At 44.8% G+C, this 27,930-nt stretch overlaps 2 protein-coding genes across 3 annotated transcripts in view; both read right to left on the reverse strand.

The window, feature by feature from the left end:
• The window catches only part of ptprn2 (protein tyrosine phosphatase receptor type N2), a 106,865-nt gene extending 91,172 nt beyond the window's left edge, over positions 1–15,693 (reverse strand). The window contains exons 1-2 of the mRNA XM_084034213.1: positions 15,467–15,693; positions 4,036–4,086 (exon numbers count right to left, since the gene is read on the reverse strand). Coding sequence (XP_083890339.1) covers positions 4,036–4,086; positions 15,467–15,551 — 136 coding nt within the window. The 5' untranslated portion in view covers positions 15,552–15,693. The remainder of the gene's footprint in view (positions 1–4,035; positions 4,087–15,466) is intronic.
• Positions 15,694–18,416: 2,723 nt separating this feature from the next.
• Positions 18,417–27,850, reverse strand: ncapg2 (non-SMC condensin II complex, subunit G2). Of its 2 annotated transcripts, none has more exons than XM_084033682.1 (27): positions 27,780–27,850; positions 27,437–27,543; positions 26,495–26,683; positions 26,267–26,381; positions 26,015–26,172; positions 25,792–25,926; positions 25,605–25,699; positions 25,377–25,533; positions 25,199–25,291; positions 24,984–25,109; positions 24,675–24,854; positions 24,301–24,453; positions 23,477–23,699; positions 23,270–23,367; positions 22,786–22,953; positions 22,635–22,705; positions 22,382–22,535; positions 22,126–22,293; positions 21,902–22,018; positions 21,662–21,823; positions 20,473–20,572; positions 20,162–20,367; positions 19,936–20,070; positions 19,726–19,829; positions 19,467–19,567; positions 19,282–19,381; positions 18,417–19,165 (listed from the first exon to the last, which is right to left on the reverse strand). In XM_084033682.1, the coding sequence occupies exons 2-27, from the start codon at positions 27,512–27,514 to the stop codon at positions 19,114–19,116; spliced, it is 3,438 nt and encodes a 1,145-aa protein (XP_083889808.1). In that variant the 5' UTR covers positions 27,515–27,543; positions 27,780–27,850; the 3' UTR covers positions 18,417–19,113. The 2 variants fall into 2 exon arrangements, with proteins under 2 accessions (XP_083889808.1, XP_083889807.1); XM_084033681.1 differs by having other exon boundaries at positions 22,786–22,956.
• Between the last annotated feature and the right edge of the window lie 80 nt (positions 27,851–27,930).

The following is a 27,930-nucleotide window of genomic DNA, read 5'->3' on the forward strand; positions in this document are numbered from 1 at the left end:
CATGGCTTTGAAATGATAATTACATTCGTGCATGCAAATGCAGATATTAATAAAGATAAACCGGACTCTCAGAGCTACATCAAAACATTCTCTTCAGCTTGGTTTTGGAATATAAATGAGCCCTATTGTTGCATTTTATTTTTATATTATGTCTCCCATTACACCCCCATGTATTTGCCACCAAAGAGCTCGTGTCTCATATCGGTTATAATGAAGTGTTTCTTCACGTTCCTGGTCTTGGATTAGCACCCACTGCGTTGGCGCTCCTTTCCCTCCACCCATGCAGATTGTTCAGGCTTATAGATTCCGCGGCGGTTACTTTTTAAAGTGTTTATTTTCTCCGGTTGAACTCGGCGCGAGCTCCGATCGATCGGGGGCATCACTTAAATGGTTTGAATCTAAAACACGGCGTGGACGTTTCAGGCAAAGTTGGCCCAAGTGGAGGCAAGATAACCACCGATCAATGGAGAGCTGTTGGTTAAGTGTTTAATAGGAGACAACCGGTGCCCGCAGGGGAACTTGTAGCACTTATCTGCTGTACTTTTGCTCAGCTCTTCGTAGCAGTAAGCCACAGACTCTGGAGAGTTGCATCAAATTAAAATGACTTTCCGGACTGGGGGCATATCCTTTTAGAAGAACCCCCTCCCTGACAAAGTATTCCCTCGAAGATAGAAATAAAGATTTTAAGAGGTTGGTTCCAAAATGAGACATGACAGCATGATATATGGGGGATGGTAATTGACCCACTTAATCAATGACACAACAGCATCTACAGTAGGGGAACACATTGAGGGAACCTTTTCCTCTTCATTTATTAAGGCTGCTATGTGTACCCCTTAAAAAGTATCTACAGTTGATCAAATGTCTTCTACATTAGCTGGATCGTTAGCCAACATAGCCTGAACCTCACAGCCAATAAACTCGTGCGTCTGCTGGAAATGAGAAGCCGGCTTTTGTTTACTTCTGTGTGGCATCAGAGGCCCATTTTCACAACGCAGGAAATGAGGGATTGGTCGCAAACACAGACACGCTAAGTGAGAAGCCATGCAGTGGATGGATGGGAGACGGCAATGATGGGGGCTGGGGGAGAGGTAATGTGTCTGCAACAGGAAGACGGACTCTAATGCCCATTGTTTCAAAAATGGAGAATGTTTGGATGGTAAATCTGCCAGCATTATCTCCATATGTGGCACCCGAGAGCAGAGAGCTTAACAGGTGAAGGTTTAAGTAAGTGGCTGCACCATCATTAGGCTGTCTCCTATTAAAAGGGGATGACTTCTGATGCAAACACACATTTTCGTATCATATACTTCTTTTCACTTTGACAACTTTTTCTGCCAAACCTCCACAGACGATTGTAACGTGACAGACAACTATAAAAATGGAGGCGACTGACACCCGCAGAGGGACGCTCCCTTCCCCCTGCAACCCTTCCCTACCCCTCAGCCGATCGCATGGCAACAGCACGGGTGAGGAAGAGCACGGTTGGCCCAGCCCAGAATAAACCAGGTTACTCCTTCAGGGACCCGGGAGAAGAGTTGAAGTGGCAGACCTAGTTCCTCCCACTCATCCTCGTCTGCAGTGACGTTGTAAGAGCGTTATGAAGCAGCTGAATAACGTCTCATCACTTGCATATTAGGTATAACATTAATCTCGCCTGTATATGTTTTGCCTTTATCCACCGTAGCGCTTGTAATTATATTTCGGTGTGAGAGGCATAATGGGATTGCTGCTCCTTGGGCCAAAAAGAGTGGTGTAAAAAAAATAAAATGGACGATGAGAAGATGAAAAGATGTGGGGGGGGGGGGGGGGGGGGGGAAGGAAACGACCATCCATGTGATAGCTTTGCATGATATTCTGATGTAATATGGATCTTCCACACCCACCACGACCCTCCTCTGTGCCTCTGGGGGGGTTTTCTGACGAGGTATCAGCAATTTCCCTCTATTAGGCTCCACACAGCTCCCCTCTGTACCAATGCTGTGTAATTAAAGTCAGTCTTTTGCATTTCCCTTCTGCACCGCCTCCTCCTCCTTCCCCGTTTGGTCCTGAACTAGGTTAATATGGAAATAAGGGTCCAAATGTTGCTCCTCCAACATGCTGCACACCCAAAGATCTTATCGCTGGGAACAGACGGATACGACTAATGTCTACAGCCAGCAGCTGGTTCTTTTAGCTATAAAGACTGGGAAAGGGTGAAACATGCAGCACCTGTAAAGCTCACTAAGCTAGTATCCTGTTTGTCTGATTGTCTGGGAAGCTGTTTGGACAGAGCCAGGCTAGCTTTTTGCAGCCTTTATGCTAAGCTAACTGGCTGCTACGTGAAAGTGGTATCGATCTTCTTATCTTACTCCTGGCAAGAAGGCAGATACTTCCAGACTCTCTTTTCTTCAGCTTGTTGCTATTCATTCAAATCCCACCGGCCAACGGCCTGACGATGGATAAACCTCTGAAGTTCCAGCCAGCGTAGCCAGCGTAGCCAGCGTACCAGCGGATATCGGGGTGAAGACTTCCTTTATCCTGCACCAATCATTGTTTAGAGAGATTTGAGACATGAGAATGGAGTTTTGAGACGATGTTTACGACTGGATTATGTCGTATTTTTGCGCTTTCCACCTCTTTTTCTCAGATTCTGCATATGAATGCTTTTACATTTGTTTTTATAAATTCTCTACCAGCCTCTGCAAAGCACCTTGGGGAACATTTACTAATCGATTGATGGACAGAAGATGAACCGACAACTATTTTGACAAAATAGATATAATAGTGAATTGATTATCTTTTGCTTTTGGGCTGTTGGTTGGACAAAACAAGGAATTTGCAGATATCACATTGAGCTCTGAGACAATCTAGATTTTTCACTATTTAATGACATCTATTAGAAAAAAAAATTACTAGAGGAAATAATGAATAGTGTAACTAATTGATATCTGCAGCCCCGAAAAATTGCCTTATTGTATGAGAATTAAAACATAAACATTGTAAAATACACAAGATGTTAGTAGGAAAGAAGCCAGCATGAAAACAAGTAGCCACACAGACACTGTAACCAGAGAGAAGCCGACACCAAACATAATTATCTCAGGTTATAGCTCATCCTCCTCCTCTTATTGACATATTGATATTCAAACCGCCGCTCGTCCTGTTTTTTCATTGCTCATCCGTTATGTTACTCCACGGTGTCTCCTATAGGTCACATCGTGTTTTGCATGTAATTCTATTGTCTGCCGGGCGGCACGTGTTCCCCCGCTGGCTCCGTCTTGTTTGTGGGAATTGATTGAACGATGAATCTGCAGAAAGTAAATGAAGTGGGGGCAAACAAAACAAACAACCTCAAAGCGGAGGCATTTAATTATTAAAAAACAAACACGCTGTGGGACGGGACGTCGCTCTCCAGCGTGCACGTAGAAGAACAATATGGCGTTTGAAGCCCGCCGCTGAGGGAGAATACATTAACCTTTCGTGACGGCTCTCTCTCGAAGATGATCCCCAGTTATCGACATGCTATCAATCCCCTTCAAAATTGAAGCCCGCCGTCACGTATCATTCTATTGAATGCCACACTGAAAAGACCCCCCCTCCCCCCTTGACATTTCCCTCCTATTCATCAGGTGACGCGTTACCATGGCAACCACTGACACAGACACATCCATCCTCTGTGACAAGATGGTTTTATAGATGAGGTCGTGACCGTTCAGGGGGGGGTTCGGTTAAACGAGACGTGTGGGAGGGGAACCACCCTGCAGGTGTCGATGCGAAGCTTTTCACTCGGATGGATTCGATGTTTAATAGTCAGGTTGTGCTGTTTTTCTATCCGCTGCTCCCAAATGTTGTTCCTTTCCTCTTTTTTTTTTATGACTCATATGTGGAAAGTGAGCTGAAAGAAAGAGCCGCGAGCAGCTCGACATCTATCTATCTATAAATGCCTGAATGATTAAAAATAGCCGGGGCGGCTCGGGAGCGGCGTCGGGTCGATGCTGGTTGATGATGTGCAGAATGACGGAGGTGTGGGGGACGGACGTGATTCTGACTTACCATTGACGCAGAACTCATACGGGGTACAGAGCTCGTCTTCAAACAGGCAACCTGGAGGGGAGAGAGGGCGAAACACAACACTTAGAAACAAAAATCTCTGCAGTAACTAAATCCACCATTCGGCACCTCTAAAGTTCACTTATTAATATCCTGTTTTTTTTCAGCAGTGCATATGAGAAAATGGGAATTTGTGATTTTTGTTACCGTTAGCTAGAGAGGTTAGCCGTGTCCCTTTGTTTCCAGTCTTTATGCTAAGCTAAACTAACCTGCTGCTGGCTGATAGCTTCAAATTTCAGGTTTGAGACTGAATTAGACGATCTCTGCGTCTAATTCTAAAGTGTGAATCTCAAAATGTTGCCTAACGTGATGGTATAAATGACTGTAAACCAGTCCAGCAGGTGTTTGTTAAATGGCACTGATAATGGACATTATAAGGCCATAACGTTTGTTGACTGAACCTACATAAAAATGTACTCAAATGCAGAACAAAGCTACCCTGATGTCACCATTTCTATACATCTCCCGGCTCTACAGCAGCACAGCTTAGCACTGCATTAACTCCGGCCGCGGGCCTCGCCGCTAATGGCAGAGCCCATCAATCACCAATTAGTGGGACTTCTCCTCTCCAGCCTCCGACACTAATACCCCAATGTTTCCATATATGAATGTTGTATGAATATTAATGAACTTTAGCGCTTGGACCAGGGCTGGGTGTTCCAGACTAATAAATGAACAGATGGCAAGAGCATTATGGGTATAGCCGTTCCCGTGTTTCATAATTCACACGTGGGAGTCGCTGCGAGCGGGAGGGGGGGCTGATTCTGCAGGTGATCCTCCATATTCACACGTTTCCAGGAAGAGGGGGAATTGAGAAAAGAAAAAAAATCCACTTGGAGTGTTATTTTCTGTCAGATTAAAGGTCAAAATCAGACCTTCAGCCTAGAAATGAGCCATGTGTGTTTGTTCATTAAAGCCCTCAACACGCTGAGAGTGTGTGGGGTTGGACTTTTCTGTAAACAACTAGGTCACGCCTCAGCACTCTTTCTTCCCAAGTCCTTTATATGTGTTATTTCCCTGCTTCAGCTTATCAGCAGGTATGACGTTATTGGATGCGCCCTCTTGGCCCGGTGGCCTCGGCAGACAGCGACGAGCAGCTCGTGACCGGGCTGAAGTAGGAGGAGAGGCCTCTGTCAGACCTCTTTAATAACGAGGTGAGAAAAGGGCGAGAAGTCGCACAGAAGAGGGAAGATAATCAGGTCGGGCCGTGGATGAGGCAGGAACTTTGCAGGAATCACTTTGTTGGAAGTTTCTTCTCTGCAGATCCATCATTGGGATGGTTATTCTGCTGTAATTATTAAAGTCTCTGCGATAACTTGATTATGCAGACACGATATACAGCCAGTTTATTTGGAAGTCAAGGGCACATTTTTATGGAATTACATCTTTTGGAGGTAATGGCTTCAATATGTCAGCAAAATGGCTATTTAACGATGTAGAGTGAGGCGTCGTTACAGTGCTGTAAGGTCGCTCAGCTGTCTAGAACAAAACGGAACGGCAGAATGTTCTGAACTGAGGAGAAACAACTTGCCGCCGTTCAAACAGCCATACCACAAATGGCTTGTCTGACATCTCATACTTTATGCATCTTCTCATTTTCATGGATGGATTAAGCTACATTTTGTAGGTAAACCATAACTCTAAGACGCTGTTCAACATGGACTAATATTTTTGGTGCATGTTTGTAAGGAAATTCACTCAAGGCTGAGATATCGTGTTCGTGAGAACGGGACGGACGTGAGGTCACAGTGACCTTGACCTTTAAAATATAATCGAGATCAGGTGGAAGTGCCAAATTTGATGACTTCCTCCAGGCTTTCTTGAGATAAGGACGGACAACCCGAAAAAACATTTTGTCACAGCCGAAGCCGAAGCATAACAAAACACATATTTGAACTCTTTTGGAAAATTTTAAAGGTGCAATCAATGTTTTATATTAACGATGACTAGTGTCCATATAAAAAGGGTCACTCCCAGCTCTAAGGAGCATTTTAGCATCTTACAGCACATTTACCATTTTGGTTCACTCTCACGGCTCTCATCAGGGCTAAAACAGAGGTGTATCAGACTAACAGTCGTTAGCTTGAAGATGACTACGTGACCAAACTTATTCAGAGCGCAGAGAAAGCCTTCTTGACCGTCGATCTCGCCACTCTGCGATTAGTGTTACTCCGGCTTAATCCATCAGGTTCTCTGGGAGGCCTTGTCAGCTCTCAATATTAATTACGACCTTCCATTCAATTACGACGCATCCAGTCAAGCGTAGTTAGTCAGATATACAGTGTGTGTGTGTGTGTGTGTGTGTGTGTGTGTGTGTGTGTGTGTGATAGGCAGGGACACAGGATTGATAACGCCACATCCCCGTTCTCCAACACCACGCCGGAGATGATTAAAATGGCGCCTTTTAATTAAATTGCAATCACAGTGGATGTTGCTTATTAGGCGAAAAAAAACGCACACAAAAGGACACTCGGCTCGTCGTGGCTGAGGAAGGGGAAAAAAACATCCAGGTTATATCTTAATGAAGTAGTCCGACGACAGAATAGCCACATTGTCCTGTGTAAGTCTAAGAGAATGACCTTTCAAAAACAGCGCAACACTTGCTATTGAGTGTTGATGCTCTGTTGCCATGTCAACCTCATCACAGCGGCTCATCAAGGGGGGGGACGTGTCACGTCGAGCATGTACAGCCTCAGTGGGATTGGATGGATCAACGGAGAGGATTTCAGCGTGTTTTTGGTGTAAACTCGTGTGTAATCTTTATTTTTTCATCTTCCCAGTGTTGTGATGTCGGCTTCCAAATGCTTGTTTTGACCAAACCATATATTCTTATTTTAAAAAACTGAAACTAGTAACATGTTCAGCCTTATGAATAAACGTATGTTAAATATTCTTACAAAGCATCACCTTGAGCGCTGGAAAACTGTATTTTTCTATCCAAACAACTGCCAGATTAAACAATAATGAAAGCAGCAGCAATGATGGGAGTGAACTACAGGTGCTGTAGATGTGCAGAAGCTTCCCCCTCCCAAAATAGGCACCGTGTGGCCTATTTTACAACGACATAGAATCCAGGAGGTCAGCGGATGCAGAGAGTCAGCTCACCATCGTTTAACATGATTTACTGGTCGTTAATGGCCTCTATTCTGCTTTCTGTTTACATCCAAATGGCCTGCAACGTCTTAAAGATCCCCTCGTGTCTTTTTCTAAATACAATGCATGCAGAACCTGGATCAATTATCTGTGACCTCGACTTCTCGAAAGTAGCAGAGACACACTTTCTAATGATGGCCCCCCGCCTGCCTTATTACCACGTGTTGTTATTAAGGGCAGCAAGAGCATCTTCTGTATAAGAAGGCAAGCACACACACACACACACACACACACACTCCACAAATCACCTTCAGCTAAAATCTCAGCTCCACAGCGTGTCAGGGACACAACAACAAGGGTGTCTACCCTCGAGGGGCGTGAAATCAGCGAGGAGCGTGTTTAAAAAGGGGGGGAAAAGCTCATTTGAGGTCATTTTAAGGAAAAAGCAATTACATTAGAATGGCTGAGAGGTCCCTCATTAGAAAGTAATGTGTGAATATCTGGGATAAGCTCCACGTTTAAACCATCGACCTTGCCCGGGAACGTCGAGCGTGCGTCCCGATGAGGCTGAAACCGAAAGGTTGGACAAGAAGTCAGAGGCTTCATCCTTCACTTTAGTCCTCACAGGTGGTTTGGCCGGAGCCGGGGACACCATCTGTGATGTCTGAGGGCGCCAAGGAGGATGCTGGGAGCCTGGCAGCGAGGACAACCGCTCCCAGAGTCTGCTGCAGTTCAGGACATATTTCATTCACTCTCTGGGGCCACCAACATATCTTTTATTATAATTATAAGCTTGCCACCAAGGACACTTGACACACACACACACACACACACACACACCTGTGCTGTCAGCCAAAAAAGCCATTTCAGAAAAGTGCGGCAGGGGTGACAACAGCAATAAAAGTGCGAGAGAATTGAAAAAGGGAGCGCGGCTGGAGCAGGGACAGCAGATAGGAACATCACCTGCAAGCACATTAGCATCAGCTTGACACCATGTCCGCCAGATTTAAACAGCTTGTGCCATTAAGGCGCTCTCCTGCTAAAATTAAAGATGGCTCCGAGCTGCTCCAAAAGGTCTGTTCTTGTCAAGGGCTTGCACGCCACGCCGTCTGCAGTGTTGCCGTGGTAGCTCAACATTGTCATATTCCTCCATGCACTTTCCATTTTAACACGACGGGCCGTTGTTACACGGGTTGTTTGACATTTCACCAGGAAACACACTTAAAAATCCATATTTGCAGCATTACAGCTTCTTTTCTCATGTTATTTTACAGATAAAGGGCAATTTGGTGCAATTTTTTTGAGGAATATTGCACTTACTGTCTGATCTAACGCTCTCCAAGATACCGAAATAAGTGTATTTCCCAAGATGTCAAAACTTTTCCTCGAGGTAGAATGTAACGCGTCAGTGAATACATCTAAAGTAATACTCAGAACATGAATAATTAGTAGGAGCTAGACGCAGGGAGTCTTTGAGGTCACTTGGATGGAAGAGGGAGTTCTGACATGAGACCATCTGACATCCAGGGGACTGGAACCAAACACATTTCTCACCCATTTTCCAGAGAATTTGTCTCAGAATTCCCAGGCAAGGCCGGTCACTCTCAGTCACTCATGCCGCCAGCTCCGGGGCGACAGCCATGAATTAAAGATGGCAGCGTCGCCGCGGCAACGGAGGACCCAGAAATAGGTTTTGGCTTGACCTTTTTTTCTCTGACCCGCGTTGAATGATTCAGACATCGGATTGTCCCCCCCCCCCCCTACTCCTCTGAGGTGTGATTGGGTGTTTACATGCGGAACCGGAGCCAAGTCAAACGCCCCCCCTCCCCCCTTTCTGAGGGAGCTTAAAGAAAACCAACACAACCGGGACCCGAGGGAAATCTGCAGTCCTGCAGCTGAACCTCATTTAAAGTGCAGTTCATCGCAGCACAACAGTGTTTGGGTACTACTTCACGTACGGAGGGAAAGTAAACATTCAAACGCAGGCGGGTCATGAGTGATTCTAGCGCCCGTTGGGTCATTTTAACATTAAGGAATGAAACTTCTCAGCTGTGGAGCCCTCACTTATGTCAATGAAGATCAATGGGACAACTCGATGCCCACGTTGGAATTAAATTTCCAAGCTTCTACTCACTCAGACAGATTCTCATCGTTCACTTTTTTCCATTAAGTATAACTTTTTAATACAATTAAAGCAACCCTTTTTTTGGCCTAGATTAATGGGTGATTCTTATCAATAATGTCATCCACAGTCGTACGTCCCTTCAGCTGATTAAATATCTGTCCTACAAAGAGCTGGGACCATATTAAATACTGAACCCATGCCAGTCTCACCGCTTCTGAAATATGCAGGGGTCGTCCATAAAGTTGGAATAATTTGCAAATGGCTCGTCTTTTTTATAGCACCAAACAAATTGTATTAATTAATGTCACCTGGGTAATTGGGACACATAATGTAATCATTTCACCTGGTCAAAAGTGATGACTGGTGCATTTAAATAGGAATAAACAGAGGATTGTGGGTGAAAAACTAAATATTCCAACTTTATGGACAACTGTGTATTATAATGACCCAGTGCCATGTTAGTTATCTGCATTACAATATCAAAAATATCCACAGGATACCTTATAAATTGTTAGATTTAATCCTTTTAATGATATCCTGTTGTTAGAGAGTGAAATTTGCTTTGCGTTGGTGCTAACACACCTTTAAAGTTGGTTTAAATAGAACTATTTGCCCCGAATGCAATGCTACGACAAGGAAGAAGAATTGGGAGGGCGCCTCATGGATTTGAGTCAAATTTGCCTGCAGAAAGTTACTAATGTACTTTGCAGGCTACGGTGGTCGCATCAATTAGTCACAAAATAGGAAAATACCTCCCCCATTAGATTGTCAGCATCCCTCTCCCTTGCCTCGCCTCCTCCCAACAGACGCTCGGTCTCCCTGCTGCACTGACAAATGGTCCGGAGTATTAATCAGCATCAGGCTACGACGAAGCAGACACATCACTGCTTTAATCACAGCCGAGACGGTATATAGATTAATTCTGGTGCTCAACTCGCAGCCTTCAGGATTCTCATTAATGCGCGTATTGTCCTTCCGCGACGCCGGGGTGACCTTCGAGTCTGACCCCTTTTACCGGCACCGTTTAATTTCAACTGCACGAGGCGCTCGTTAAAAACACATAACAGTCTTCCTTTTTAATGCCCGAGGATGTTTTTCACACTCGGCGAGGAGGCGGTGGAGCTCAGGTATATGGCGAGGTGAGAAAGATGTTTAACCAACAGAGCGGCGTCAATGCATCATGTTCCTCCACCGACGAGCCTCCGAGGAGTTAAAAAAAGCCTCCTCTGAAACGTGGTTTCATTTAGAGTAGAGGGTAAAAGGAGAGCAGCCCTCACAACCTCCCTCGCCTCTCTTCCTCCTTAACCCAGAATATCTTCTCGGCTCACCTTGAACCTAAAGCTGCAGAGAGAGAATAACGAGATGGATCGCCCCGACGCGTCTATTTGACACAGCTCCTCTCACTTCCTTCCCCTCAAGAGCCGCCGACATTTGAATTCTGGGGGAAAAGACAAGAAGCACAGCCAGCCACCACCACCCCCCCTCCCCCCCTCGCCTCAAAGCCAACACTCCTGCGGAGCATCTGTCGAGTCACAGAGAAACATCGCACGTCGTCTGTTATCACACCAGACCGTGGCGGCGTCCCAAGCCGGGGAATATACAGCCCCGCGTTGTGTCGGGGAAAAATCCAGCGCTCGCACTTTGAAATGGAACTAAAAAAGGATCTTAAATTGCACCGTGCAGTTTTGAAATGCAAAATAGCTCGTCGGGCTACAAAGCTGGAGCGGCTCTGCGGAGAGGTCGTTTGTGACGCCGTGTATCAGTTCGAATCAATGGGCATATATTGCATTGAAAAACATCTCGACGTCGAAGCCATTAAGCTCACGCTGAATGCCGCAGCTGTAGAGATTATGAATTCATAAAAAAAAAAACAGGCTTTGCTCAACAACCCACCAAATGCTCATTTAGCCGCCCTGCCGTACAGCATCAGAACATCCCATCCAATGAGTTTGCCATTTTAATAGTGAGTTCTAGAAAAAAAGGCCACTCATCCAAAGTGGAAGTAACTGAAGTCAAGGCCGGAGCCGGCTGAACCTTTACCAGCTCAGCGGAGATGAGGGACGTCCGAAGAGATAAGAGGAACGCCCCCGACCTTTACAGAGACCCTGAGGGACACCGCGGCAATGTTTCATTCCTTTTGGCAGCCCTATTACTTTCCATCCTTGGATCAGCTTTTACTTTATTTTACTTACTGAGTTGATGTTTTTCAGAAAGGCCTCTGCTTTTAAAATGTGATAAACAGTACGAGCCATTTTGAAAGCTTTTGAAAATGTGGCCTGATTGAACATCTTTGGCCTCGATCAAGACTAAAATATCGAAACACCTATTGGATGGAGTCATGAAATTCATGCTCCCCAGAGGATGAATCCTACCGACTTTATCGATTATGATTATAAGGTTTTTTTCCTCTACCGCCACCATGAGGCTGACATTTGTGATTTTTATTAACATTTCCATACACTTTTTTTAATGGATGGACATTAAAACACATTTATGGCCCTCACAGGATGAAATGTAATCACTTTGACATTTCCTGTCACGACAATCAATTCAAAATGTTAATTTGTCCAAATCACCCACTAAAAAACTAAAATGTTAATCCCATCAACCTCAGCTGTGCGTTTAGTGCTAACCGGCAAATGTTTCATCTTTAGCTTAGCACTGTGTGTAATAGAATGCTAACGTTAGCATTTAGCTCATTTGTTACAGTACATGACTTGACCTCTTCCTCACCAATTAATTGACACGGTCCTTAAATGCTCGCCTCATGTGAACTATAGGAAGCTTGCTCCCGGGATGAGCCGTCGTCTAAATAACCGGTCCCCCGGGGGGACAGATCGCCATGGCAACTCAGGAAACAACACGACAACTAACTACACGACACGCAGCACCAAAAACAAGGCACTTCCAGTCGAGCAAGATGTCTAACCTCACTCGGGTAGACACGGCGTTCATCACCCACACCGCTGGAAAACGTCTCCCCTCATGTCAGAGCACATTTCAATCCACTCGGATGATTTATAACCACTGGAAGATATTTGATATCGCCACTCAGTCCTGATATCTACGGGACGACAGAGGCAAAATAGATAGAGCTCAGCAGCCCATGAATCAAATCTCACTTGTCTGGGTGTATTAGGCGACGGCTGCTGATAGCCAGCCGTGATGAAAAGAGCCGGCAGCACAGCCTTAGAGGACAATGCTTCCATGTACACAGTGGAGATAAGCCTCCCTTTCACATCTATCTATCCATCGATACACTCCTCAGTTCCAGTCGTTTCTAGAGTTTGGGTGGGCTGAGACAGAATCCTTAAACCTGCGGCAAACGCTACAAAGGGATTGTGTAAGCAACGCAATCAATAAAGTGTGATTCATTCCCATCTTTTTTCATTTTCATGCAGTCTCACTTTTGAGAAAATGTCTGCGCTCCTGCACCATTTGTGAATTCATCATCAGAGTGAGGCTAACATCCTGGAGTCGGATTGATAGCTTCATTCCATTCAATCCCAAAAAGCTATTCATGATTTAATAACTTTACGCATATTCAACAAACTTTCAGCACAAACATGACCTTGCTGCAGGAGAACGGCTGCGCCATCTAGTTAACAAACTATGGGTTTTTTTTTTTTTTTTTTTTGCAGCCGCTGTTATTGGGATTCAGGACACTGCCAAGTCTGCAAACAGACAGGAGACGCTGAACAGAATCCTAACAACGGGCCTCACAGCAACACTGATTGCAAGGCGCTGGAGTGCTAATGCGCAACAAAATCAATTTCTGCACGTGTTTTTCCATTGGCAGGCTGCTCTCCGGTACTCAATGAATTCATTATTTAAATGATATGCTCACTAACTTAGTGTAAACAGGGCTTAACCTTCTTGCACTCTTAGAATAAAGCTTGGAAAAAGATCCTCAATTAAATTCCATCCTTTTATTCTCTTCGTCTTCCATCAACGTTACACAGCCTTTTCATGCTTTACAACATAATCAACGTGCAACAGCGTTGTTAACTCTGTCAAACACCTCCCACTGGTAGCGACGCCACACGTTGGCTAACTCTCAAGGATGCTCTTGAGTTACGCCTCGCTTCAAGGCTGCTTGTTGAGCGAGTGAGAGTCCACGTGAGGAGAGGCAGGGACGTTACCATCGCATCAAGGCCAAAACGGCATGTTTTTACTGCTGTTCACGTCATCCTGTGAGGCGTTCGGGTGAATCTAAACCCCTGTGAGGCAGGCGTGACCTCTGCTATGGGCCTTCTGATCTACGACAGTAAAGATGAGAATTATGGTTTTTACATTTCCAGGCTGGCAGCGACACATAAAAAGGTTGCATTGCCTTCATTTTATGCCTGTTTGGGCTTCTTCAAGTAAAAATCAGTCAGGGAAGTTGTAGCTTTAGCTCAGGCTAGCATGGCTATCTTCCCTGCTAGGCCTGCTTTAGCATTAGCTTACTAGCATGGTGCTAACTGATGCCAAAAAGTGAGATTCAGATCTCAATTTGAGCAAATGTGTGATAACTGTTTCTTCTTCTATGATATGCATTCCCAATGTTATCTCTATTTTTGTTGCACATTAAAAAAAAAAGATCAAATTCTGTGAACTCATAAAAAGGTGTGAGGAGAGAGTGTTGAAGTGCTTTAAACACTTTAAAAAACAGTAATAACACTCTACTTTTCAAGCAATTTAAAATGTTCCGAAGTTTTTGAGTCCCATGCCCGGGAGCCAAAGTCATATCGCTGATTACATTTTGCAGCACTTAATGATTTTACAATCGAGAGCGTGGCAGCTGCAGACTCCATTCTCCCCGTCTGACTTTCATGTGCTGTCAGACAGGCAGGACATAAACACACAAACACACCCGTGCATTTTATTTCTTATCTATATATATAAATATATATGGATAGATGTGTACATCACAGCAGGTGTGATCCAAAGCTTTCCGAAGACACGGTGCAATGCGCAGTGGGACTCATTAAAAACAATCACCACGTCTAACTCCCAGCTACAACGGAGACCTCCACTACACGCCGAGAAAAACATGCTGAGGATTCAATGAGAGGAAAACACTCGGGGGGGATAAACACTGACTCATTCACAATATTGTAAAGCCTGAATTAACCACCTCGCAGGGTGAAACCCCTCCACATATGTCAAATAACAAGTCCTGACCTCTCAATCCAATGTTTTCTGCCATCAAGGTTACATGTGTGTGTTTTTGTAGGTCTATATATTTGAATTGGGCGGATAGACGGCGTCTGCTTCTAAATATAAAGACAGATGAATCATCGCACAGCAGGAGTGCCAACCTGAGACCTATATTTGCCTCTTGCTCGTTATAAAGTTTGCGTCACGTGCTCGGACTGCTGATCCCGGAGCAGTAAGTGTGATTAGAGGTGGAAAGTCACCCACGCACCTCAAACACTAAAATGAGAGCCTATAATCTGCGTCTGTCATAACCAGAGGACACCATTATTGCGATGGCTCTCTCTCTCTGTGTCACACTTTGGACATCTGCCATACTTTTTTTTTTTTTTTTTTTTTTCAAATTACAGTGTCTGAGGCAAGAACAAATCAAGGGTAATGAAAATACAACCGAGGCCAGGTCTGAAAATGAAGCTCTATATGAAAGATATCCCCTTTTTTCCCGAGGAGGCATAGGATATTACTAAATATTGAAATGGATTTAAAATTGCATGCTACTTAAGGGCATGTGTTGAGTCATTTTTATGGGCATGGAAGTCATTAAACCCATATGAAATTGAGTGCATTATTATGGTGTGTCAATCTGGCTTTGAAACTCATTATTGGCTGCAAAAGTGGGGTTTTTAGTACAAAGTCTGTTTCTGATTAAACCAGCATCGTGCCAGTAATAAGTCTCCCAGCCAGCAGTTCATCCATTGGGCCTGAGAGATTATGTAACTTCTCCAGTTGCATCTTCACATATCATCCAAACATCACAGGTTTTTTTTCTTGCACTTCAAATAAGCTGAAATATGGCGAACTATAATATAAAGTATGCAACTTTTATCAATGTTTGTTTAAACAGCCAGAGACAGGTGCATTTAGCATAATGGGCAGTTTATAGCACTAGGGCATGAAGAGGGTGTTTGTTTTGGGGGGGGAGGGGTAATAATGATAAGAAAAGATCAGATTGCTTACCAAATTTCCTGTCAGCGCGTGCAGGTGAGGAGCAGAGGCTGACGGCCAACGCGGCGACGAGGACGGGACACCACGGTGAATCCATACCGCTCCCTGCCTGACACGGTGCTACTAATCCATCGCACACCTCCGCTACAACGGCGTGGTGGCCGACGCCGACCCGGGTGCGAGCTGCTCGGACGACGCTCGGGACTAGAGGGGCATGTTGGCGGAGGGAGGATAGGAAGGAAGAGCCGAAAGAATACCCGCTAAACGGCTAAACACACACACACAATACAGGCGTTGTTTCAGCACCACAAACAGCGACCAGCTCCGGCGGAGGAGCCCCTCCTAAGTTCTGACGTCAACACACACATGGTGAGGAGGGACGAGGAGGGACGGCGCGTGCACCAGGCAACAGCGCCCTGGACGCATGGGTGAAAGATGGAGGGGTGGATGAAGGATGGAGGGATGGATGAAGGATGGAGGGATGGGTGAAGGATGGAGGGATGGGTGGAAGATGGGTGAAAGATGGGTTAAGGATGGGTGAAAGATGGAGGGATGGGTGAAAGATGGGTGAATGATGGATGGATAGGTGAAAGATGGAGGGATGGGTGAAAGATGGATGGATAGGTGAAAGATGGAGGGATGGGTAAAGGATGGAGGGATGGGTGAAAGATAGGTGAAAGATGGAGGGATGGGTGAAAGATGGAGGAATGGGTGAAAGATGGAGGGATGGGTAGAAGATGGGTGAATGATGGAGGGATGGGGGGAAAGATGGAGGGATGGGTGAAAGATGGAGGAATGGGTGAAAGATGGAGGGATGGGTAGAAGATGGGTGAATGATGGAGGGATGGGGGGAAAGATGGAGGGATGGGTGAAAGATGGAGGGATGGGTGAAGGATGGAGGGATGGGTGGAAGATGGAGGGATGGGTGAAGGATGGAGGGATGGGTAGAAGATGGGTGAATGATGGAGGGATGGGGGAAAGATGGAGGGATAGGGGAAAGATGGAGGGATGGGTGAGGATGGAGGGCTGGGTGGAGGATGGGTGAAGGATGGAGGGATGGGTGGAAGATGGGTGAATGATGGAGGGATGGGGGAAAGATGGAGGGATGGGTGAAAGATGGGTGAAGGATGGAGGGATGGGGGAAAGATGGAGGGATGGGTGAGGATGGAGGGCTGGGTGGAGGATGGGTGAAGGATGGAGGGATGGGTGGAAGATGGGTGAATGATGGAGGGATGGGGGAAAGATGGAGGGATGGGTGAAAGATGGGTGAAGGATGGAGGGATGGGGAAAGATGGAGGGATGGGTGGAAGATGGAAGGATGGGTGAAAGATGGGTGAAGGATGGAGGGATGGGTGAAATATGGAGGAATGGGTGGAAGATGGAGGGATGGGTGAAAGATGGGTGAAAGATGGGTGAAAGATGGAGGGATGGGTGGAAGATGGAAGGATGGGTGAAAGATGGGTGAAAGATGGGTGAAGGATGGAGGAATGGGTGGAAGATGGAGGGATGGGTGAAAGATGGAAGGATGGGTGAAAGATGGAGGGATGGGTGAAGGATGGAGGGATGGGTGAAAGATGGAGGGATGGGTGAAAGATGGGTGAAGGATGGAGGGATGGGTGGAAGATGGAGGGATGGGTGAAAGATGGGTGAAGGATGGAGGGATGGGTGAAAGATGGAAGGATGGGTGAAAGATGGGTGAAGGATGGAGGGATGGGTGAAAGATGGAAGGATGGGTGAAAGATGGGTGAAGGATGGAGGGATGGGTGGAGGATGGAAGGATGGGTGAAAGATGGAAGGATGGGTGAAAGATGGGTGAAGGATGGAGGGATGGGTGGAGGATGGAGGGGTGGGTGGAGGATGGAGGGATGAGTGAAAAATGGAGGGATGGGGGAAAGATGGAGGGGTGGATGAAAGATGGAGGGATGGGCGAAAGATGAGTGAAGGATGGAGGGATGGGTGGAGGATGGAAGGATGGGTGAAAGATGGAAGGATGGGTGAAAGATGGGTGAAGGATGGAGGGATGGGTGGAGGATGGAGGGGTGGGTGGAGGATGGAGGGATGAGTGAAAAATGGAGGGATGGGGGAAAGATGGAGGGGTGGATGAAAGATGGAGGGATGGGCGAAAGATGAGTGAAGGATGGAGGGATGGGTGGAGGTTTGACTTCATGATTACTGCCCGGAGACCATGAACACATGAAAACCGAGTAATATATTTTTTTTTCTAGCTTGACTGAAAAACCCCATAAATAATACATTTTAGATGGATGAGATACACAAATATACCATTGTAGGGAAGCTGTAGAAATACATAAAATGACACTACATTTATTAAATAGTCCTTTTGTGGTCATTTATTATTATTTTTTTCTATTCCTGTGGTGATTTAAGAGCAACCAGTCTAATACCTGATACACGAGACAAAGACAGAAAAACATAAAGGCATAATAAAATACTACAGGAGGTCCCGCTGGGTTGGCACATCTTATTGACAAAATCAAACAAATAGTAATATGAATAGGGATATATTGCCACTCATGAATCTCAATATAACTGTAATATCCTACTACAATGTAAATACTGTATATTCCAAGTTCTACATTTAAAGTGAAAGTACAAGATGAGTGAAAGTACATTGTATTAATGTTTAATGTGACTAAGCAACCTGATTTTTATGTTTTGTTTATAAACTCTTAATCAACAACAGCCAGCAGATAAATGTAGTAGAATATAAACTACAACATTCGCCTCTGAACTGAATTAAGTACCTCAACAATGTTCTTAGTTAATTTCCACCAGTAAGAACATGATCAACTGACCCAATACACTGTAGCCTCTTAAAAGGAGACGAGCAATCAATCCCACATATTTCTTTCAATATTTTATTTCTTTCAGGAATGAATAATCAAAATATAATGTATGTTCCTGAACTGTGTGTACTCGCCCTTCTCCTTCATGTAGCACAAATCAGATAAAACCTTTGAGTTTGTGTCCCCGCGGTGCACAATAATAAATATTGACTGAAAAAAAAAACACAGCTTGTGAAATCTTAAAATGGGAGCCATTGCTCCTTCAGAATAAAGCGAGGATGATTTATTGCTTGTTTGCAGTTATTACTGCTGTACAGTCTGAGAAAGAAACAACCATTAAGGTTAGTTTGGTTCTTACAGTTTGTTTTATTCTTATTACGCTACAGAACAACGGTTATATAAACACAGATTGTGAAAAATGAAAAAATATATATGCATTTCATATGAAATAGTTGTGTTTTTTTTGTAAAGTGGAGCTGAAAAGCTTTTTCAAAAGAAGAATACCACTCAATCTGAGAACATTTTCATCAATATTTCTCATTATCAACACACTTGAAAGAGGAGACTTGAGCGATTTGTGCCATCAAGAAATAAATAAACAAAGAGAAGTGGAGCCAGTCTGGAAATACATGGTAACAGACAGCCACTTGTCCCCAGCTTTAGATTCCAATCCAACCCATATTTTTTTTTAAAAGTCTGATAAGTGAAGTTGAAATATTCAATCGTGTCATTCTTTTTGTCCGCCAGCAACCGAAAGCCTGTAACGCGTTCAGCAAAGCAGCCATCATACTGCTCTCCTTAGCTTCATAAAACACAAATGTGAAGGAGATATTACTCATGAAACGGGGAAACTCATAAATCCAGAATATCATTCAAGGTCTTCACAGACGATTCATAAATAACCCTGCCGCAGGAAGGGATAAAGAGGTTAGTCACGACAGCTTGCACACCAAAAAAATCTATGAATTTATTCATCCACGGTGTGTGTATAAAGAAAACATCTCATTTCCTTCAGCTCACCTCTGGATGTCGCCGGCGTCCGCCGATGTGACTGCATGTTTGTGAATCTGCTGCTGGACGGATGTGGCTGCCGTCTTCAAACCTGCTTTAGCTTGTCCCGCTAAAAGTGTCACATGCAATAAACTGTGATTTATCTTCACCGGAAATAAAATAAGGCATTTTTATACGTCTGATCTTTAACTCACAGTGTTGGATGACCGCCATGATATGAAGGACAGCAGCCAGCTCATTCAGACTGCTGATGGCCTCGGAGTCTACGGATGAGCTGACTTCTGTCAAAAAGGCCCTGAAAGAAACATCCAAGAACAAATGTATGTTTATGACATTAAGATAAAGCAGATGTTTTAAACTGAACACAAGAAACGGGTTCACCTCTCTAAATGATCAGAGGAGAAGTGGAAGGCTCTTGTAGGTTTTAAATGTAAGAGAAAGTGAGGCATTTACCTGGTAATGGAGGGTGATTTGAGGATGACAGACAGCAGGATGCTGGACAGAGGAGGCATGTCCTCCACCGACTCTGGGGTCATCAACTCTTCGGGTTGGGTAATCTTTAAAAATAAGAGTTCAGCAGTATTCGTCATCCTCTTAATTAAATTGCTCAAGAACGTAATTGGTCAAGTCGCTTATCATGTCCAGACAAAGTAGGTCCAATACCTTCTGAAGCAAATGTCTCTTCTCCACAACGATGACAGCAAAAACAGTGGAGAAGACCCCGCTAAGAGGCGCTTTGTCCCACGTCTGCGGCACCTGGAGGAAGTTGGTCAGGCCGGGAACGGCCGACTGACACAGCTAAGACGGGGCGCAAAGACGGAGTTATACTTAACAGAAATAAAAAATACAGAAATACATCAACACACTGGGAGTTCAAATGTCTGCGTACCCGTTTTCCCTCCTCTGGTTCCTTCCTAAGACGACGAGCCAAGAGCTCTATGATCTTCTGGAAGATGTTGGCCACCACAGCCAGAATGACAGCGGATGCATTTTCCTCGTTTCCCTGAGGCTGATTGTTGTCGTCCTCGGGTACGTCGCCGTCTGCCACCTCCTTCAAAATCGGCAGCACAGCAGGAATACACAGGTAGCCTGCCTCTGGAAACCAAAAAATACATCGTTTGTAAAGACGTCATTTCAAGGTAGAGAAACGTGACCAAACAGGACTGTTTGAAGTGAAACGTCACATGTTGCAACACTCACCTGAGAAGAGGGTGAGCGAGCACAAGTGGAGGATTTGACCCTTGAACGCACCGTCGCCCAAACCCACGAGTAAAACATCTCGGCACACGGTCAGAAAACTCTGGAAAATGCATCATCATCATCATCACACTCCAAATAAGGACGCTCATTAAAATGAGTCTTTGGGGAGATACATGTCAGCGTAATGTTCATTTCTACGAGCGTCTGGTGGCCTGCAGACGCTGCCTACGATCTCCCACCACAACATTAATAAGAAGGCTCTTTTTTTCAATATCTGATCGCAGCAGTCGTGTGGTGACAGGCTGGAGAAAAATGACACAAATGAAGAAAATAAGCCCATTTCAGGACGCCAGCATGTGAAGGAGGAGGCATGCACATGAGTGTGTGTGTGGAGTGGAGCAGAACAATCTATGAGGGGTGATTTTACCGAGCAGAACTAAAAGTCCTGGAAGCAGGAGGCGAAAAAAGGCTCCACCAAACGTAAATGTTCTGGATAACAACATAACGGGGTTGTTTCCTTCTTACTACCTTGGCACTGGCTGCGTATCAGCGTGACAATTAGTGAGACAAAAATCCAAACTGGCAATTTATGAACAAGGAGATATGATTGAATTTTCACGTCTGCAGAGAAACAATCTTGCGTGAACTGACTTTGCAATTCAGATAAACGATCGTCCGTCCGTCCATATCATCCACATCCTTTGCAGACCTCAAATAAGCAGCATTATTATGTTATCAACATCACAAGACCTCTTATACTGAGAGCCATTAGGTATTTGTGATGGACTCATTTTGTGGTAAAAGATACGACCAAAAACAACTTCTTCAGAAAATAAAAAAACATTTTCATCTGAAACTGGAATGTTCGGTTATGAAAATGCACCCGCCTCGTCTGCCTGAATCGCACATTTGTGCTGCACTGGAGAAGCGTGTCCCAGCCGCCTTAATGGACACCACACACATTTTACCCCATTTTCCCAAATTAAAAGCTGGTGCTTACAGCAGCTCTGCACACTCAGCAAGTCATTTCAGCTCCACTAATTATAATCGGCCAAGGCCCAATAGAATATGCCACTACTACACATATTGGTTTAGGTTCAATTAGGCCTTTTTGTGGACTTTTCTCAGTCTAAAGTCCTAGACTGGCTTTTTGCAGCTATTCCTTTACATTAGTTACAGTAGAGCTCACCTCTGTTATCTGTGCAGCCAGTGGCGGCGTCTTCTCCGAATCCACCTCATCATCATCATCACCACCATCCCTGGTAGGTTTCACCAGGGAGGGCAACACCTTCTCGGCTATCCACACTGCCACATTCTCCAGAGACAGAAGGTAGTCTCGACCCTCTGAGAACTAGGAAAAGCAGGGGATTCATTTAGAGCTAGATAAATACAAGTGAAAAATGGACTGTGTGCAAAAGGAGAAGCTCACATTATGTTGCAGATGTGCACCGAGACGGCCGTGGTGCTCAAAGACTTTCAGTGCAGTCTCTACATTGGGACTTTGAGGATCTTCTGGGTTGGAGGTGAGGTGAGTGTACAGCACCGCCTGTTGAGGTAAATATCTACTTGAGGACATTTCTACTCCATGTATAAATGTTGAAGATGTTTTCAAACAGGGAAAAACACACTCAGGGGTGTTGAAGTGAAACATACCCTCCAGTTTCCTAGAACTGTGTGGAGCTGCTTCAGAGGTTTCTGACCGAGAGCCAGGACTTTCTCCCGGGTTGAAGTGTGGCTGAGCAGGTACTCCAGGTAAGCCAGTGCCAGGTCTGGTTTAGCCTCCACTGTCTCCATGATACGGACCTTTCGTTTGGTGTTATCCTAAAGTTTGGTTAGATTGAACCTCTTACTTAACAGAGAAACCCAGCAATACAACAGATTTTAGCCTGGTGGTGTCGTATTAACTGACCCCTTGCTTGGGCAGAGCCTCGGTGAGCCAGTCAGTGACGAGGTCGAGAAGATCAGCGGCCTGGCCCCAGCTGCACATGCAGTCTAACAGCGGGCCAAACTGTGACGGCGCTGCTCCGGAGTCCATCCTCCTCAGTCTGGAAAGGACGCCACAGCTGCGAACAAGAGCGGGATGAGAGAGAGAGAGACGGGTTAGATGGCAAAACAGACTAGCCGAATGGGATGGAGGGACGGGGAGACGCGTTGGAGCTTACCTGAATGTTGGAACTGCAGCCGGGGGCATTAATGAGGCCAGTTGTATGAGAGGAACGGTACATCGCTCCTCCTGGAGAAACAAAACAAGAATTCATTGAAGGAAAACTGATACAAAAATACAAAGAATACAACACACGGAGGTTGACGCACCTCAAAGGCTTGGAAATACTTGGACATGACATTTCCAAACTTGGCAGAGGTGTACTTCTGGGCCTCTTCGTTTTGTTTCAGGGCCTTCTCCACACTCGTCCACAGGATGACCACGACCTCCAGCAGACTGGAAACGATGGCCCTGTCTTTCCCCAACAGAGGGTCAGCCTGCTGAGATCAAACGTGATTGAAGAGTTAGCCTGAATTATATGGTTCATCGTCATTAAATACGGCTAATATCAACCATTCGTCTACATTTGCCAGTGTCCCACGATTCCTAGCACATCAAAAACGAAATGCTAACTGTGGTTCCAGCTTCTCCAATGTTCCTCTATGATTCTTTGGATTTTGGGACTGTTGGTTTTACAGTACAGGCATTTTGAAGATGTTGGCAATAATGTGATGGACATTTTTGACATTTTTTAGACTTTAGAAAAAAGTGACACTATCTTTTCTGTCAACTCTGATAGCGTAAATGTCTTACTGCGCTGTTCTCCTTGTTGCTGTCATTAATCTCAGTCAGGTCGCAGTCAGTCTGGATGCAGCTGTTCACAACTCGGCGAATGGCCAACATCAGCTTTACTGAAAGAGAGGAGAGAAAACAATGGATGGACGCGCTAAATCATTTCATTTTCTGGTGTTTTAATAAGAGGATGAAAAGTTCTGCCACGTACGCACACACAGCACTTACTTATGTTAGTGGGGGCGGTGTGTTTGTGGGCATGCTGGTAGAACTTCCTGGCAGCCATGGGGTTCATCTGGATGAGGGTGATGCAGCGACAGCACCACTCCCTCTCCGGCTCGTTGACGGGGAGAAACGACTTGAAGAGGAGGTCGACGATACGCTTGGAAACCGAATGGGAGTCGATGGCGAGGCGGGCCAGGAGGTGGTCCATGTTGCACACGTCCCAAAACTGGAGGGCGGTACACAAGAAAGTTGGCATTTCGTACGTGGACTGTGTTTCAATGTGATTTGGCTGGAAATCTGTCCCGAGCACTTCAGTATATCTTCAGTGTCGGACGTTTATGACTTCAGCCGCTTGCCAACTATTTGATTTGTGAGAACTTCCTTTTTGGATTTGCACACGGGGGTTTATGTTACGTCTATACACAACTACTGTGTATTTTAGAGACAGGTTGTGCATTTTACATCAAATAAAATGTCTTCACCATCTCAAATAACAGGTTTCCCTTCATTGTTTATGTGGGAAATGCATCCTTTCTGGTGTCTTTATTGTTAATGCCTTTTATAAATAGATATTTTTATCTTTTTTTATTTAATTTGAAGAGCTACACGGGCATTAACCTGGGGGGAGATCATAGACCCCAGATCATCTGTCCATGGCTAATCTCACATGCTACTTGCTGCTCAAGCATCTCTGATGGTTACATTGATTGACGTTTTGAAATCTGTCTCGAAAAATAATGTACACAATAATTCAAATAAGACTAAACCAGCCCTATTAAGAGTCTGTTTGGTGAATAAAGCAGAAAGAAACCCTGCATCTACAGTACCTTAGCAGCTCGCACTGCCTTGACCTTGATAAGCATGTCCAGGAAGGCTATGCGCACTTTCTCCGAGTTGTCATGAAGGCTGTATTTGAGAGTGGGCAGGAGCTTCTCCAATAGTGGATGGCTGAGACTGTTGTCCAAGACAATAGTCAGACACTGGGAAAACATTACACAAACCACAAGGCATCAAATATCCCGTCCACTGCCAATAAAAATCAGTCGTGCTTATTGTGTCTGCAGTTAAAATCATGCTTATAATGTGGCATCACAAAATCTCACAGCAGGACAGGAAAGGCTCAATTTTTGTCCTTTCTAAGCTTCTAACTAACATTTTCCAGGGAAGTAAACATTAGGGCAGAGAGACACATATTTCCTACCTTGAAGACTGAGCACCGAACATCAGGAGAGCTGGTGTCAGTCGTCAACTCCATCACCAGCTTCTTCAGGAAGTCTGTGATGATTGTGGGAGGGAGGAGCTCCCAGCACTTGGCCAGGATCTTACAGACTCCCAGGGTGGCATTGGAGCGTACAGTAGGATGAGGGTCATCAAGGAGACCCTAACGATGAGAGATAAGTGGATGTTTTGATAAAATTTTGCTCCTTTTTAAGCTCAGTGTCTGCGTTTAGTGGATGTACAGCACCAGGAATAAAACGTGAGATAAATATGTTAATTATCAGGTTCTCACCATTGCCGTGTCCAGCTGCTGTTGAATGGCTTCATCTGTATTCTTGGTGCTCTGGTCCGGGTCGTGGACTGGGAAGGCGTCAGTGAAAAGCAAAGTGGCATTAGCGCGCACCTCAAAGTTTGGAGCCTGAAGAAAGTCAAACAGAAACACGTTAGACGAGATTAAAATACAAAACAATCTGGTAAAGAATGCATGCTAGAAACCTGAATCCGTACACGTAAAGCTTTCCAGAGAATGGGCTTGTAGAGATTACAGAGCATCTTGTCCACCTTGTTACAGCCCTTCCTTGAGTGGAAATAGCTCACAATCTGCAAATAAGAGCAAGGAGATCAGAGAATGAACAAGTGAGTGTATTGTGCACATTGTGAACGAAAAAGTTAAAGCAGCTAATACCTGTCGGACTTTAGCATGGACAGGAGATGCTCTTTGCAGGAGGATCGCATTCTGCATAAAATCCTGAATGCATGAGCCCTCAATCTTGTCCAGGAAGTCCCCACTGGCCTTCTTCCACGCCCTGAAGTAGATCTCCGTAATGTGGGTAGTCATGGTCCTGCACAGAGCAGTTGTAAGTTGTAACTAACACGAAGATGAAATGGACTACTTTCAAAGTAAGTGCCTTACTTGCTGTAAAACTCCAGCTGGTTTTTAATGGTGCCGTGAATAGCCCAGATGAAGTTGACGTTCCAGCTGAAGAGGAACACCAGAAAGCGCTTCCCCTGCAACAACATGCACATCATCAGGCTGACAGCCATGACAATAAGACACAAGAGAGAGAGTCAACACAGTGGCTCAATATCATCCCACTCACGTCATCGTTTCTAATGTAGTTAGGACGAAGGAAGCACTGAAGCAACAAGTCGATTATCTGCTTGTTGTCCTCGGCTGTGTAGTCCAGAGTCAAGAGCACATCATGGAGACTCCAGACTCTTTGGATCTCAGTACCCTGACAACACAGAGAGGGTGTTAACATTATTCAGAGTAACTACAAGAGTGATAACCTGACATATAAGTGAGGATATATATATACTGACTGATTTTTTCAGGATGAAACTCTTTTGCAGAGAGTTGAGGAAAGCGGTGCGACCGAACTGCTCCTTCTCCTCGAGCCCTTTCTTCCACCAGGCCTCGCACAGCGTGTGGATGTGGAGCTGCAGGGGAGTCTCTGAGACGGGCAGCGACACCAGGACATCTGAGGGAAAGACACAAACACCGGGAAGTCAAAATAACCCACTGCCAGAGGGACACATCATTCCAGCGGAGAGACAATCAGCAATGACACCGACCATGGAGCCTGTGGGCAATTTCCAGAAGGGCACTGTAGGTGTCCCCGTCCTGTAGGACCTTTAAGGACATGGCAGCCACTAGTGTCACACCATCCACAACAGCTTTGACACGTGTCTGAATGAATAAATAAAACGTATGTCGTTAAACACAAATAGCCACAGAATATCAAGTTGGAACGGCATCTAAGTTTATGTCACAATTGTCCATGAACTGACTGGTAAACTCACAGGGTCTGGAGCTGACTCCACTTCCATGCCCTCCTCCCTGGCCTCCCCGCCCTCCTCCCAGCGCTCGGGGGGAAGCTCCTGCAGGACATCCTGGAGGAGTGAAGCCAGTTTTCCCCACAGAGTCTGCCTCTGGTGTCTGGGCATCTCCTGCACGACCTCCTCCACGTCAAACGGCTCCGTTTTGTCCTTCTGCTCGGCGACAGAAAACAACTTCAGACATGCATGACATGATACATACATACAACACTTTAAATCAGTGACTACAAGAGGACTTTTCATCCCCAGTAGGAGATGAATTAAAAGAAAATACATGTATTACACTTAACTGATAATCAGTTATTTAATTAAACACCACATTTTCTGTGGTTCATTGTCAGTAAATTACTAAAATACTTAAATTTTGACATTTGACAGTTAACAATCAAGTTCAAGAAATTAAACAATTCATTAAACAAAGAACAGAGAAATGTGATTTTCAGAAACAGTCAGAATTAATACAATTCAAAAATATTATCCCAAATGATATAGCATATTATATATAATTATATATATACGGTATATATATATATATATATATATATATATATATATATATATATATATATATATATATGTTTCTTGTAACATTATCCAGCATGCAGTTGCCAGATGTAGTACATGCTACAGCTGTTGTAGTCAAATAAAACAGCTCTGCAGGTTATGAAGGTTGTACATTTTAAACAGTTTTAGAGGTGTTTATTTAACGTTACGTCATATTTATAGGACTAGAGTTTGTGGTGTAGAGTTTTCTATAGGTTCATACTGAGATGTGTGATAATATTTAGTTTATTTCTCCAGTATTAGCTAAGTTTAAGGCAAGAGCTCTTGTTATACAAGTCATATATTTCTCACGGCTCTGTAGGTTTGCTGCTTTTACATTTACGTTAGGAGAAAGTTACTCACATGAAGCTGGACGAAGCGAAGGAAGTCCTCCACATGTTCCTTACAGGCGGCATCTAAAAACGCCTCTCGCTTGGACATGTTTTCGGCGTTGAAGTTTCCCAGTAAACCTGCAACGAAAGCCACGGTAACGTTAGCATTATAGCTAGCTATTTCCTTTAGCGTAGCTGCTAGCTGACTGACGTTACTGTAACAAGATCACAACAAACATGGCAGCCCGTGTGTCTTTAGCGATAAAAGTGATGTTTGCGGACGTTAATGCTACTCCGTCTGTTGGTACACTTGCTATGTATTATAACTATAACCAACAGCGCATTAAATATCAACAAATAGCTTCTAAAGTTACCCTTTTTGTTTATAAATCCGAGTGGAAAACCGCTGGATGACAGCCTCCCATAACAACAGCAAACCCGCGCAAATTTGGATCAAAGTGCGTCATGACGTTGTGCGTCAGCTCCGACGTTGACGTATTATTGTCGTTTGCTTCAATTGCCACT

Source organism: Eutrigla gurnardus (assembly GCF_963514095.1).
Source record: "Eutrigla gurnardus genome assembly, chromosome: 18".
Lineage (NCBI taxonomy): Eukaryota > Metazoa > Chordata > Actinopteri > Perciformes > Triglidae > Eutrigla > Eutrigla gurnardus.